Source organism: Apis mellifera, linkage group LG11 (genome assembly GCF_003254395.2).
Source record: "Apis mellifera strain DH4 linkage group LG11, Amel_HAv3.1, whole genome shotgun sequence".
Lineage (NCBI taxonomy): Eukaryota > Metazoa > Arthropoda > Insecta > Hymenoptera > Apidae > Apis > Apis mellifera.
In genome coordinates, this window is record NC_037648.1 from 8,954,168 (window position 1) to 8,970,605 (window position 16,438).

The 16,438-nt window shown below is 33.3% G+C and overlaps 1 protein-coding gene across 3 annotated transcripts in view; it reads right to left on the reverse strand.

Annotated features, from left to right (window-relative positions):
• Window positions 1–9,026, reverse strand: part of LOC100576392 (transcriptional regulator Myc-B) — a 39,901-nt gene extending 30,875 nt beyond the window's left edge. For 2 of the 3 annotated variants that reach the window (XM_016914905.2, XM_003250399.4), the window contains exons 1-2: window positions 8,252–9,026; window positions 1,792–2,550 (exon numbers count right to left, since the gene is read on the reverse strand). In XM_016914905.2, coding sequence (XP_016770394.1) covers window positions 1,792–2,545 — 754 coding nt within the window. In that variant the 5' untranslated portion in view covers window positions 2,546–2,550; window positions 8,252–9,026. Of the gene's footprint in view, window positions 1–1,791; window positions 2,551–3,050; window positions 3,069–8,251 lie in introns of those variants that run through there. The other variant, XM_016914906.2, reaches the window with a different exon arrangement.
• Between the last annotated feature and the right edge of the window lie 7,412 nt (window positions 9,027–16,438).

Sequence of the window (16,438 nt, forward strand, 5' to 3'; positions counted from 1 at the left end):
TAAATCTCTCTCCTCCGAGAAGAAACCGAGAAATTTGACACAAGCGTGTTGCCTCTGAAAAATCACACCGTTGCGAACAAAAACGTCTCTGTTCGGCGACTGATTACTTTGCGAAAATATCACTTGCATATCGTGGAACAAAAGAACTTGCGCCTAACCCTTTGTCCCTCTGTGTACCAAATACCACATATACACACGGTAAGCGAGAACGAAAATAAAAAAAAAGAGAGAGAGAGAGAAGGATACGTGAAAAATTCGTACTTCATGAGTGCACACTTAACGTGGATCAAATTATTTGTACAAACACGAAACGATATATCGTGTATATCTTGTGATGCATAACTGTGTGTTCAGGTTTTTTTCGAAAAAGAAACAGCCTACAGGCAGAATCGAAAAATTCTCACGAGTTTCTTTCTCTCCTATCTCTTTCTTTCTCTCTTTCTTTTTTTTTATCTTTGTTCTTTCCCTTTCCCATCGAAGAATAGAACAACGAAGAAAGAAGGTTGTCGAGAGGACGTTAGCGTAACGACCATCGAACTTGGGTCTAAAACGAGTTTCTTTTCTCGATTGTGTCGCATTCACGACGCTGCCACGACGAATGACGAATAACCGAACGCGTGATTAGCATACTCATGCGGGTAACCGAATTCGGCGAACTGCACTCTCCCCGAGAGAAGAGTGTTGTACCGTCAATTGCACTCGATTAAGAGGAGGATCCTTCTTAGCTTCGACCTTGCCTTGCCTCCGTTTTAAAAGGGTACAAAAGAACAAGATGAATAAACTCGTTGATCCTTTGGCGGATGGCTAAGATAAAACGTTATACCTCCACAGCAAGGGAATAAGCGGTATATTTGCACTACTTAAATTTCATATATGAAACCGTGTATTGACCTATGAAAGTGAGATGATAATGATGTATAATGAAGTGAAATGATAAAAAAAATGCATTGAAATTATATAAATTTTTTAAGAGTATAAATTTAATAACGAATATTTATGGAGCTATAACGATCTGCTTTTAATATTTTTAGAAGCGCTATTAAATCTTAGCATGTTTCTCGCAAGTAATAGGTTTGTAAGAAAAGAAAGATAGAAAAGTTTCATAGACTGTATTGTAATTTGAATAGATTTTTAAAATCTTTAACATTTTAGAATATTCCATGGTTTTCAAATAAGGATGAACGAACATGAATATTCTTGAATTGAGAATTGTAATATGTTTTGTATTATAACGTAAAGCGGTTACCGAGACGAATTTTATAATCTACAACACAATATTACTCAATGTCACCAAAATATAAAAATAAAAGAAAAACGAAGAAAATCGAAAACCATGACAAATTTTAAAAATTTCTTCAAACTGTACATGTATGGAAAATAAAAGATCTTTCTCCATTTTTTTAAAAACCTATCACCCAAGAAAAAAAATCACCTTATATTAACTGTCAATCCTGGAGGTGAAAAAGAATGAATCTTACGATGTAAAAAGTCGAATTTTGTAGTAGTAAAATAAATGAATATATTAGCAGTCTCCGGCTATAATTCAATGTCACATCACGAATATTAAACTAATTAAACGTGCAAATAATTGATAATTAATAATGTTCATTTCATAACAAAATATCATAACAAAAAAGTATTATGCTATATATATATATATATTTAATATGCTAGATATACATTTAGCATACTAAATATCAGAGATAGAATAGAATGCAATGACACAGCAGAAATATCAACAGAGGTAACATGATCGAGAGCAAGATGAGAAAAGGGAAATTCATGACTCACCGGAATCAGAAGGTGTCTGTACACCAAGATGTTCCAGGTTCTTCCCAATAGGCTGATTCAGATGATAGCAATGGTCGCTCAGAGTGTTCCTGATATTGGTCTCTCTATGCACTTGACACTGATTTTCCTCCTCCTCTTTCCTCCTGTCATGGAACCTGACCAGCTGGCCAGTGACCTCGCTCACTGGGACAGCCTTGGTAACCGCGTCTGACATGCACTCGGACAATTTCTCGTGTATATTGATCTGATCGTGTCTGAAGAACGGGCCCTCGTCCTCCGTCTCCGTATCGGAGCTCGAGCTCGGTGTTTCCGGTCTAGTTGAATCTCCGTCACTCTCCAGATTTCTTGTACGGCACTGTTGTTGCTGATTGACCAAAGAATTTCCTATATGAGTTATGCCTGCCCGCGATATCAACACACTACGACCGGCCGGCACCTTTTTCTGCATCTGTGAGTTTTTCTTCGCGGGCAACGTCCTGTTATGCTCTTTACTGATGCACAGCCCAGCCCACATGCAATCATGATGACGTATCTTTCGTGACGCAAGGCAGCTCATTTTGCCGTACAGCAAATCCGGCAGAACGCTATCCTCGAACGTGCGCTCGTGATACACATCCGTATGGACGGCGTCCAAACGGTCCAGAGGGAAGTCAAAATCGAATTTCTTCCATATGTCATCGGATACCACTGTCGTGGTAGCCAGAGGCTCGTCCAACAGGCCTAGGTCAGAGCAATCCCAAACTGGCACCGGCATTTCGCCTGAAATATACGCAACGAATTATTATCTCTTCTATTTCTCATAAATAATAATATTAATTGATATATTGATATTCGAAATTAAAGTTTTTCTTGTTTTTTCTTCTTCGTGTTAAAAAATGTTTAAATTTAAACATTTCGATTCTCTATTATATATTTTTTGCTTATACATTTTCAATTTGTTGCAACCGTTAAATACTATTTGCATTATTTTCTTAAATATCGTAAATCATAAACCGTTTTCTTTATTATTACATGGATGATTTATTAGCGAGTCATTTTTCAGAATCCTGAAACCTAAATCACTACTTATGTCGATAATTTATTTTACAACTTGGCTATATTTTTTTGTACTTATAAAAGTACGTTTATTTCAGGTAAAAAGGCACTTTAGATATTATACCGGATAGTAAAATGAGAAAATGAAAATTGTTATTTTTAATTGAACAAGGGAAATGTAAAGTATGAGTGAATTTTTATTGCAGGGGATATTTTTAACGTACACGATCCGATCGATCATCTATCTAAGGTAACTCTATTTCTTTTATTGTTACAACATGTTGCTTCTAGTGCACTGTAATGACTATTCGGTATTGCATCGCGTGTCGTAATGTCAACGCGCATTATCACGCGAATCACCGAAACGAATACAGTTAACGCTATGAAAATATGAACAGAGGTCGGAACTCGTTTACGTGTATGCATTCGTACGTAAATAGTCGACCTTCTCTTGCGACGTATCAATTTGCACGTTATCCGCGTATCGGTAAAAAATGTCACTTAATCACACGACACAAACTAAATATTAATGATTAAAGAAAAAAGAATCGATAATCTTAATCCTTGATTTTTAGTGCTATCGTTATCTTTCATAGATAGATCAAAAATAATTATTAATAATAAAGACGTGAATTAATTTTGAAATTAAATTTTTTATATATATAAAAAAATATTGTAATTGAAAGTTTACAAAAAGCTTATTATACAGTAATGCATTGATAAATAAAATTGTAATAATATGGACTTCTTGTTAAATTTCGATGGTATTATAAGAAGAATTTTTATAGAGATGTCTTGACACCTACGAGATGAAAGCAAAATTTATACCGGTTGTGATAAGCCTTTGCACGTGGGAACTGAAAGTAAAAGAAAAGAACCGGTACGAATCGAATTTGTTAACCTTCGAATAAATCACGACCCACCTCACGAAATGTCCCTAAAGAACGTAACTTTTTCCCTCCCTGCTCGAGAAGACCGTTATACACATCTTTCACCGCAACACGAAACTGACAATAGTTCACGATATGATTTAATCACCAGGTGTTGCACGAGACTTGCAAGATTTCACACGATCTCATAAGCAATGAACAAAGTATTTAAATTGTGATACAATTATATATATATATATTCGAACTAAACCATTTTAATGCAAGAACAATAATCGACATTGATGTATGTATATTGAGAATAATCGTGAGAGATTTACGATACGAAGAAAAGTAAATTTTTTTCGCGGGATGACATCGCTTGGCATACGTTAACACGTGGCATAGTACACACAGCGAGATTCGATATAAATCTCGCGATCACTCATTGCAAATGTGATCGTTTAAATGTTCCATCAAAGAACATAAGATGAATGTCGAGAGAGCTCTCAAATGATTATGGTCATACACAACGAAAAGTCAAATGGTGTGACGCTATATGGGCGGCTCTCGAATGACTCACAAGAGAATTCCAACGAAATTCGTCGGCTATATCGGTTTCGCGAATCTACAACACCGACAGAGCAATCAACTCTGCCTTTTATTGTCAATGGCCTAACCTAAACATTATATCCGCTCGATTAGGCCCACCTCAATGATGACAAGTAAATGCGCGCGCTTTTGCCAGTCGTTATCTTATTCCCGTACTGATCGTTCTCCGCGTGACAATTAATCGTTACATAACCTCGATTGTTACGACACTCGCTTTCGCGAGAAAAGCACGCATGCGCGCTTCGATGTATATTTGAAGAGAAGAAAAAAGTTTTTTTACAATGATTATCATAAAAAATCACAAGTCATCTCAAGGAAATATAAACGTTTAATATATTCTTTAATATTTAGTAATGTAATGAAAAATAGTTATATGATTATGACACATAAAAAGAACTATCATTATGAATACATTAAACATTGTGAGGTTAGAAAGGTCAATTTAGAATAGAATATTAATAGAAAATCCACATATAATTTTTAATTCTTAAAAAACTTAATTACACAATAACATAATTAATTCTTACACAAATTAAAATTGAAAAAAAAATATTTAGAAAACATTGAAGAAGGAGAAACTTTTAAAATAATATTCATAATATTGAAAATATAAATTAGAGATACATCCTACAAAATGTTATTACAACGAAAATGTTAATAACTGTCTCAGTTAATAGAGGATCTTATTTCCTTTATTTTTTTTGACAAACGTGATTTATTACTAAACTGCGAATATATATGCATTTATGACAATATATATATGCATAGATATACAAAAATATACATAGATAAAACACAATTTTTAAGTAACAAAATATAAAAATAAAATTTCAGATTATTAAGGAAATAATATATATATATATAATTTCACTTGATTACGTTTCTTTATTAGTTATCTATAAAAATATCAATTTACACAACTCCATGTCTATTTATAATCTATTTATAATTTAAAGATAAAGAATAAAAACAAGATAAACAGATTGATTAATTTGAAATCTAAAAGAATGCTGCCTATATTTAAATATCTGTATTATTCAGCGCTATTCTATTCTATTCCAATCCATAAAGTTTAACACATTAATTCAAGAGTCAGCTATTTTAATGTGAAATAGCGGTGAAGAATGATGTTCGAAGAACTGTCATTGTAATTAAATAACAAAAATTCCCCCTTTATTAAGAATTTTATGTTTCAATTACATTATTTCTTTATTACAATCCATCATAGGATTAAATATTATAACAATGTTAAAATGGTGGAATTAAAACAAAAAAACAAAAACAAAAAACGCACGCGTCGAAATTCGGTATATCTGTTTCTCATCTGATCGGTAAAAAAGATGATTCTGCGGGATATTTATGCGAAGAACAAACAAGAGAACGATTTCGCCGAAAAGCCAAACTATATATTGGTGTTAATATTTTGACAAGCGTTCGGACAAAGACGTTTGACGGTTAAACGAGTCTGTTCCACGTGAGATTCTTATCGAAAACCGCCGCGAGGAGGACCAAAAAATAAGCAACAAGGAGGGAAAGGAAAGAAAAAAAAAGTGAAAGGTGCAGAAGTATCATGAGAGAAAAAGAGAGATAGAGACCGGTGGTCTTTGTGACTCGGTCGCCCGTGAAAAACGCACACCGTTGAAAAACAATGACACATTATCCGTCGTTCTTCCTTGTCCCTACTTTACCCGCTGAATCGAACAAAAGACGGTCGGTAGGGGAAATCACCTTCCTAGAACGGCCTTGGGAGCAAAAGAAAGCATCAGCGTGTGTATAAACCTTTCTCGTGGTACTCTCGTCGTGAGAGAGAAAAACGAGGGAAAAGAAAAGAGAGAAAAAAAAAAAAAAAAAAAAAAGAGGAGAAAAGAAGAAAAGAAGCGGGATAAACTTTCGTTTAAACCGTTCTCGAAGCGTCGACCAAACATGCGCGAAAAAAGTGTTCCTCAACGAACAGGTAAACAGACAGAGGTAACAAAATATACAGAGCGCCCCAAGTGTTTTGGGAAAAAATCGTCGGTAATATAATTTCTTGCGCGAATTCCATCAAATTGTTGTATTTTCTGCCGAGTCTCGTTACCAACAGGTAGATCTTCTTTCTCCCCCGGTTATATAACAGATACAATCACTTGCATCGCGAGTTTGTTATTAATAGATCACACTTTCACAAAAATCGCATGGCAACGTTTCTAATCGATTATTTAAAAACTCAATTTTACCTAATCGATGCACGAGAAAGGTTATTGTGATATATAAAATAGAAACACGCGTAATTTATTAAATTCATACGCGAGATTGAAACGTTAAACGAAACAGGGGAAAAAGAAAACGGAAAGCGAAAAATTGCTTCTTTTTTTTTCGGGAAGACAGACCGATCCGATAAACCGGATAACTGCTTTCGTTTAGACAGGACTTTCGAAAATCTATATGTACATGTATTACACGTACGTTTCATATATGTGTATTAAGCACATTCCATGGCCACAAGAGCGTCGATCGATGGATCGAACTTTTCTGCCTACACGCGCCGAGCGAAACCGGTCCAACGGCAGCAGCTTTAGATATAGGTGGCGGGTATATGCGTGTGTGTGTGTGTGTCTCGAACATTATCGTTCAAGCGTGTAACGAGCTGACAGCTTTCCTACCGCACTCTAATTAACGATAGCTTTCTTCGAGCCGAAAGGACGTAGGACACCGGCAAAAGCGAAATGAAAAACGATCTTCCTTCCTCCATTTGTATTGTATCCATACGGAAGTATAATCCTATGTACAAATTCTTGAAAACTAGACAGCATACGCGCGCGTGCTGCAAACGTGTTGCATGACGTTGCGATAGAAAGTGCAACATATCGGTTAGCGTGCCTATCTCCGTATGACATATTTTCACATATATCGATTCCGATGGGATGCTACTTGACCATGCCAATAACATCTCATATAATCATATTCATATAAAACAATTTCCGAAATGTCATATCGCAATTATTTTGATAAGATATGCAAAAAGATGTTAGACAGATTTTAAAACTATTTTCGAATTATATGGAATTATATAAAATTTGAAATCTAGAGGAAAAATATTTTCGAAATGTCAAATATTGAAAATCAATAGAATATTTAAAAAAATATAATGTTGAAAAAAATTTATGGAAAATATCGAATTGAAAATTTTTAATTATTTTTAAATTACATGAAATATTTGTATTCGAAATCTTGGAATTTTAATGGTTTATGCACATACGAGAAAAAAAAATCAAATATCAATTTTAATTTTGGATTTAATAATTGAATTTTAGACGATTCTTTAATTATTGAAAGTTAATTAACAAAATTGAAAATGCGCGCGAAAATTATATATGACGAATTTTGGCGGTAAAACTAGACAAAAAAGCACGGACATATATGATAGATATTACGAATCGAATACGTATTTCGAACGCTATTTATAGATGACAGAGATAAATTCAAACGAACCGGCTAACTGCCAAAGTAGAAATTCGTAAGTTAATACAAAATGTTCAGAGAATTTCTCTTTTCACGAGACAAACCGTTTCATCGATATTTATACTCAAAATTCTCGACGAATTGTAAAAAGCGTTAGATAAAATTTCGAAAACACGCAAGTAAGTAGAATATTTTATACACGTTTTATATAATATTCGAAAAAATCGAGTTTATCTCTACATTTGCTAGTGTATCAGAGATAATCTTGCGAACGATCCCGTTTCTCGCTGAAATTCCGGCTCGAACCGGTTATGAGTTTATGGCTTCGCGTGGAACTGTCAAAATTGGAAAAGAAATTAACGCGAACTACGAAACCTATCGTCCAATTTGAAAATTATCCACGATTCCGTGAAATTATCACCTCGAATCCGATATTAAAATTCACTGAACGAAGAAGAAAAAGATTGAATAGGAAATAATACAAAATAATTTGCAATTGTACTCACCTGTCGGCCACTTAGCGTTGTAACCCGAAAGAGAAATAGTATCCACTGTGGAACACACTTTGGCGCGAGTTTGAATCTCGCGCTAAAAACGAAACCAATAGAACGAATTAAGGCGCGTCCCGCCTCTTTTTCTTCTGCAAGGCGTGTCTAGATAGATTCCGAGATTGGCTGGTCTCGAATAAGAGGACAAGCCACGCGAGGACGAGATGTTACGCGGCACTGAGCAAAAACCGAAATGAAAGAAAAAAAAAAAAAATAAAGAAAAACGGCGCAGCTTCTTTCCGTTTCACCGTCCAGTGGAAACGCGTGGAAAATGCGTGCACGAAAAATAAATCCGTTCAGGCGAAACAGCCGCCGGTACTACTGCCGTTTGGCCATAAACGTTCCAGCCGTTTTCTTTTATTGTCGAGACTGTCGTACGACGAGATACTGCTACTACTACTTCTGCTGCTATATTCTACCAGGCAAAGAGAGAATTTCATTCTCGGCGCGATCCGTACGATAAGCCGGTGGCTCTAACTCTCGTTCTTGTGCACGCGTACGCTGATCGGCGGCGATCCGATCTTCACATTAAGGCCGGTTAAAGGCAACTACACCATTCGGTTCGTGCGCCTTCCATCTTCCGCAGGCATGCCCACCGCTACGGGACCCGGCGTCAGGGCCGTGCCACTCGGCGTCGTGCCCCACTCCTCTTCCCTCACTACACACAGCCCTCGAATATTTAGCCGCCGAGTTCGTATCGCTCGATAATCGCGTCGCTACTTAAGGACACTGCCGAAGTAGCTCTCTGACATAGAAGCGCTCTCATTCTATCTTTCACGGCCGTATACTTATTACATATATACTTATGTACTATGTAATATAGTATTCGCTATTACTAGTGAATAATTACCTTATCATTGCGTACGCGGTTATGATTGATGTTTCGTGATACGATAAGCGATAATCGACGCGGCTAAGAAATCGAGCAAAAATTTCCTTTTTCTTTTCTAATTCTTGTTTTGTATTCAGTTAACAATTGTACCATATGACAGATGATTTATATTTCTCGTTGATATATAGTTTTTAGCGATTTAAATGTTGGTGAATTATTCATTCATTTCGTAAGTAAATAGCAGAAGGTTGAATTTTATACGATGGTTTATTTTTTATTAATTATGATATATGGAAAACATCAATATGGAATGAATTGTAATGTTTAATAAAATTAGATTATTATTTTTTACACACACACAATTTCAATATATATGTATATTTTAAAGAACGTATAAATATTTATCAACTGAAAATGTGAATATATGAAATAAATATGTGCAATGATTTATGTTGAGGAAGAATTATTGAAGATTTTTGTAATATGTACATAAGTTTATGCACATTCAACATTGTCTTACGATGAAATAACGATGAAAATTCATAGACCGTATACGTGCAAATTCATCGACATACTAGATGTGTATATATCCATATGCAGTTGATTCCAAGATAAAGCGATCATTATTTCTGACGAATACCGATCACAGTTTACCCCATTACGTTAGACAGGTAGAGTTCTTTTGTACCATGTAGCAGCTGCTCGATCCGTGTAGTTGAGAGAATATGTTATGGTTTGATGTACGCCGTCTCGCATGAGTTTGTCATGGGAGAAATGTGGAGGCCACATGTGGAGCAAGCTTGTGGTTGGCAACCTGTCGGAACCTGTGCGGATTTAATACTACAACCAGTCCTGTAATATTAAGGATTCCACTATGTTGGCCCTCAACGCTCTCATAATTATCATTCCCTGGCAAAATTGTTCCACTCTTACACAAATTTAACTATAAACTCTATTACAAATTATCTCCTCTATTTTTGTTCCTTCTTCTGTTCTGTTATTTTTCCAAAATTTAATCATTATTTTTTTTTCCCCGTAGTTCTATACGTAATCTAGTAATGATTTCCTCTTATATTCGTTTCCAAGGAGACTGAAACAATCATGTTCCTGTTATTTCGCGTTACGACGTGGTTGCCGCAATTTTTAACCGATATTGCATAACGGGGCAGAGTTTATTGAAAAAATAACGGGGAAATAGTATTCAACTCGATAATATTCTTAGTCATCGTTTACTATAACGAGTTTTGTTTATATTAGTCATTTTTAGTTGACTTTATATTGTTTGAATACAAGCAAGCTGATTTAAAGTTGTGTCTACTTTGTGTCTACTTTGTGTCTACTGTGTATGTATCAATAATGGGTATCTATAATTAAAAATAATTATTGCATTGTCTGTAATTATAAAAAATATTATGTATGAGTCATACGAAATAAAGAAATAAATCGAACCATAAGATAAATGAAAATGAAATTGAAATATTTGATTTTAAATATGATATATATTTCGTATCTTTTATTATTATTAATTGAAATTAATACAAGAAAGTCTCTTTTCTTTAAAGTCATTGTTAATAATTGGTCTGCCTCGTAGTTAATTAGAGTAAAGAAATGAATTGACAGAGAGTCTTCTTGATGCATTTGGGTTACCGTTAAAATAATTAATTAGCTATAAAAGATAAAAGAAGTCGTAAAAAACTATCTCAAAAATTTTATGATTTGCTTAATTTAATATGTTTCCTTTAATCCAAGAAGAAATTAAAATATTGTCTCAAATATCAAAACTGAAACTTGAAAGAATCGAATCACAATTTAATTTCATTAAATTTAATTTATCTAAATGACTTTAATTTACTTAAATTTTATATTAAACATTAGATTAGACATAATGCTTCTTTAAAGTATTTATTATTGATTGCATAAAATTTTTCTTTTCTTTCTTCTCTTGAGAAACAATGCTACACGTGACTTTGTCTTCTATTCGAGGTATTTATTAACTTAAAGAAATTTCACGTTGGCCATGCTTGAGAAGGTTGCTCGTAACATTCGTAGCCCTTGACACACAATGTTATGCAATTCGAAGCAGTACGGAAACGGCAGCTGATAGTGTCTCATCATTACGTCATTTCCAGCAATAAAGGGTTAGATTTATGACAGGCTTCGATAAACCAAGATTATAAATTTCCCTTGTTATTAGAATTATCATTCACGATGGATCCAAAAAATAACAAACAATGTACATTCTACTTATAAAGGTGTTAAAACTTTAACCCGATCACTCTTGTATATGGCTTATCGTAATTATTCATCGAGTTGATGAAAACAATTTGTTCAACTTCGTTTAATCCTGAACTCTATTAATCATATACATATACAAAATTCTTTAAAAATATATAATACAGTTCAAGTTTATTACAGTTCAAGTAGGTTTTATGAAATAAGATAAAAAAAAATGACAAATATTTTTATCAAAATTCTATAGTAGAATGATATATATATATTTCTCAATTCTTGACTTTCAATCTACCTAATCTTTCAGTTTGCCATGAAATAAAATATATAAGTTTGATAAAATTCTATCTAATGATTCTAAAATTCATACCATCTTTATACATTAAATGCAAATTAAATATATCAATGATATATTTCGAATTAAATTGTACAAAATATACACGTATATTATCAAAAATGAGAGAACTCCATATCATTAGCTATTAAAATTTATTTGCATTATCGTATCCAGTATGATAATCATTTTTATACCATTTCCAAAATTTTTTATCGATCCTTTTTAAATTCGAGTGACAATTCAATTTTCTATTAGGGCACTGAGACTGCGTGCAACGGCACTGAACCGAGTCCGTGTGGAGGGGCGTGCCCGCCCAATTCTCGTTGCCATAATGTTGCATATATTGCAGAAATTACGTCGTTTTGTTTATAAAAAGCTCGATACCGATTGTCCATGATACTAATCAAATATACTCAACAAGTTCGAGTGTCTGTCGTGGCGTACTTCAAGAGATTTTCGGCATGGAATATCGGCGTTGCGGACTATTTCTCGTCGCGTAGTACATATTGAGCGTTGCGGTAACGCAGCATCGACGCCTAGTAACAGATTCGAGTTGCTCGTACGCAAGCGTCATTGAACAAAAAACTTCTTCACCAATAAGTAATGTATTTGATTAAAATTCTTTTCATTTATCGTATTAAATGAAGTAAATCGATCCATTTCGTTTCTATCATTATATTCGAGAGCTTTAATAGAAGCTTTTATTTTATTTTAATTTAATTCTATTCCATTCCTTTCGAATTTCAATCAAAGAGTTGTAAAAATCTTATTTCGATTATTTCGATCCCTTCTTTATTTAACTTTTATTATACAAATACGTTAATTTTACTTATTATATGTAGAAATTGTATATTTATAATTGTTCCTGTTTCGTATTTCACATTAAAAGTTTTAAAATAGATAAGATTAAAATAGAACGAAAAACGAGCAAATATCTCAGGATAAGATTTCGGTTTCTAATCTAAAATGCTCACAAATCACGTGTCGAAGAGGGAACTCGTTAGTATCAATAATTTTTTTTCTTAAACGATTCTAAATACGAATAGCTCGTATTTCAGGCCAGTTATTTATGCATACATATACTTGGCCATTACCAAAAAAATACACGCTATCTATGGTGTCTCGTTACGAGTTCCCGGTGGAAAAAATATAGGGGCCAAAGTCTGATAAGTAGTTGGAGGTCAGATAACGAATTTAAAGATTTTTATCTGGATCCGTTCAACAGATCACGAGACCTCTTTCCTTTGTCGAGTCTTGCCGCCTCAACGTTTAAAAACTCACCCCCACATTCTCCCCATTAGCATTCGAGGATGTTTTGAAAAAATTTATCGACGGAGAGGAAACAGATCGTCTTGAAAAGGAACGGTTCGAAATAGGATGTCGCGATAGCGACGATGAAATTTAGTAAATATTGACACGTAGTCGAAGTGGTCAAACCTTGGTGGGCCGTATTTCGTATGTTCGAATGGCAGAGGCGGATTTTTCTTTAAGCACCACATTGTTTAGACTAGGGCCGTCAATAAGAACGCGGCAAAGAGGCAGATCATCCTTGACAGTTCACACTCGACTGGTTCGTACGGAAGCACCGCGGCATTCGGCTTCTAAAGTCGGTATGAAACTCGATAACTTTGAAAATCGATCCAGTTTCAGAGGTTGCGAAATCGTCCGCCCTCCTCGGGAACCAACCAACAGCTATCTCGTAGAAATCTGACTTTTGCTCGTCAAATCGACTTACGAATTCCCTTGCAGAAACGATTTTTTGTCGTATAAAAATGTGTGCTTGATCGAGATTTTGATTTTCTCGGTAGGGAATCTTGCTTAGGGAATTTGGTGAGTATTCGTTTTTGGTTTCTTCTTTTTTCTCTGGATCGAATAACAAAGCTTTTTTAATTGGGATTCTTTTTCAGAATTCAGATTCGTTTTATTAAATAAAAGCTCGTGTGATTGCACTTTTTATCAATCGATAATTATTAGAAGTTTATAGTAATTTTGTCAATTATGTTGTAAAATATAATATAAGAATTTAGTTTGTATTTAACACATTTATATTTGAAATGTTTAAAAATCCCAAGAGAAATAGAAATAATCTTATGATATTAGATTTATGTTATAGAATAATATTTAAAAAGCGTGTCGAAAGAGAAAGCAAGTGAAATTCAAATACAATAGCTGCAAAGAATAAAAAAAAGGAAGATACTTAACATTAAAAAAATATTTATTTAGTTATAAAACTTCCTTTCAAATATCATAAAGTTTCAAGCATCATTGTTTTAATAATTACTAAAATAATTCTCATATTATGACCCTTCAACACAAAATATTATGGAAAACAGCAAAAAGCAAACAAATATGGCTAAATAACAAAAGTTACATACTAAAACAAATTAACATTCTTCTAAGATTTATGCTAAATATAATTTTTAAAAATAGAATAGAATTCTTTTGATAGATAGGCAACAAATGATGAAAAAGAGCTTTGATTAACGGGGAAGAAATTGCGTGTATATTAAATTATGCGCAAAAAAGTGTCGTGTTTTAAAAACCAACAATGCGAAATTTTGCACGACGGAGTTTATCACAAACGTTCTCGACAATAGCTTCAAATATTTTAAGGAAAACTTTATGCCACAGAAATAGTTCCTCTGACATTTGCCATTCGACCACGTTTTTCATTCATCCCCAATGTAAACAGCTACAAACGCTTTTTCCATTTGTCGCTGAGAAGTATACACCTACTTTTTCTTCTTTCGTAAATCCGTGTTTATTTATGGCTGTTTAATAATAACAGTTCTAGGAAACTGGTTAACTTTGTCAACAACGAATCGAAACTCTTTTTGTATAATAATCAGCTTTAAATAACGCAGTTAGTTTTATTAGGATTTCATTCTTTCTATTTAAAAGATGTAATATCATATATTTCTTAAATGGAAAATTTAATGTTTTGCATATAACAATTACACAAATATAGGATATATTAATTCTTATAACTATTTAATAGCAATTATCTTTCAATCAAAGTTTATTAGTTTCCTTATTAGAATTAATATCTATAAAAACTGCATATGAATAGCGTTGAAAAAATTAAATTAATAATTTATTCAACAATTATCTTTTCTATTTTACGTATTTAATTCTATATGTTAAAATAAATTTTTAAAAATTGAGAAAACTACTAATATCAATTAATTCTCAATAGAAATAAAGAAAGAAAATAAAATGAGATTTTCTTTATCCTGTGCAATCTTTAAATTTTTTCATTGCTTTACAAAAAATTTCTTATCACTTTTTTGCCATTCCATCGAGACAATTGCATAATGAAGGACGATTTGGAAACACAATCGAGGGATCTTCAGTTACAAGATTTTTGATCAATAGAAGATCAATCTTTCAATCCAAAGAATATCAAAAGATTGAAAAATTATAGTGACAAATCCCTAAAAGGATTTTCTTCTAGGGATTTTCTAAGCAATTATTTATGGGTATATCTTGGTACAATGTAGACAAAGATATAGACCACGAGTAAATAATTTAAACTGATAGATTATTCGAAACATGTCTTTGATAGTACTTTAATGATAAATACTATAAATTTTTTCTTCCTTCTATGTATCAAGAAAAAGAATCTGATATCTTGATTTCAATTTGTCAAAATTTTAAATGATGAATAATTGATGGATATATTATGAAGCAAACATTCTCTCATGCTAGATATAAGATATATTTCTTAATTTTATTTATATTTCTCATATATATTTTATAATGTTTGAAAGCATAATTTTATTCTATTTTTATTCTTTAGTTTCTCATAAATTTATGGTTTCTTTCCTGTTGAACTACAAATATCGTATGATTCTAACTTCCTTTTACACGTTCATTATGATAAATGAAGTTATGCAACTGAATACTTGTCTTTATTTGTAACGATGTTTGGTAAAAGCGTGGGTTGAAAATCAGTGATTGTATGCACTTTATATGAAAATTTATGTAGGTGTGACACATAATAGAAAACGTCGAATGTATTCGTATATAGTAATAAGACATAATAAATTTTAGCCAATATTTTAACCAAATTTAAAATCAAATATACTCTATCTTACCTAACTCATATCCTTAAATTTACTTGTTTCCAAAATTACAAATTATCATAAATTCTCCTCTTGTCAAAATTTTATAAAGCATAGTTCTATGTAAGTTACGTAAGAGAAAAGTTCAAAACTACAACACGTAAGTTCAAATCTACATTCCTATTCCCGTGTAATTCTCAACAATTCATAAATTATGTTCGCCAGCATTGTGGATACTTCTGGGAACAACGAGCAACAAGCGTGCAACGAATAATATTTCATCACGGAACAATGTTCGTGAACTGTTCGTTGATGAATACGCGTCTTAACTTGCATCAGTATCGCCATTAGCTATTAATGTTAAATTGTAAGAGGGCGTCAAAAACATATGGTAAAAAAAAAAAAAAAAAAAAAAAAAATAGACGAAAAATTGCATCCTGAAAACAAAATTTAAAAACAAGCCTCGTAAACAAAAACGATTCCAATTCCTTTCATTCATTAAACCGCGCTCTCGCTGCGAGTGCACTGACTGACAGCAATAAGTATCCTCGCCGGACGGAAGATAGTGAAAGGTGGAGGAGGAGGAAGAGCACGAGTGCAAGGGGAGGGCGGCGGAGAGGCTGGTTGGGCCGCATGCGCGCCTCCACACCCTTCTCCGTCTCGCTTTCTCGTTACGGCCTACA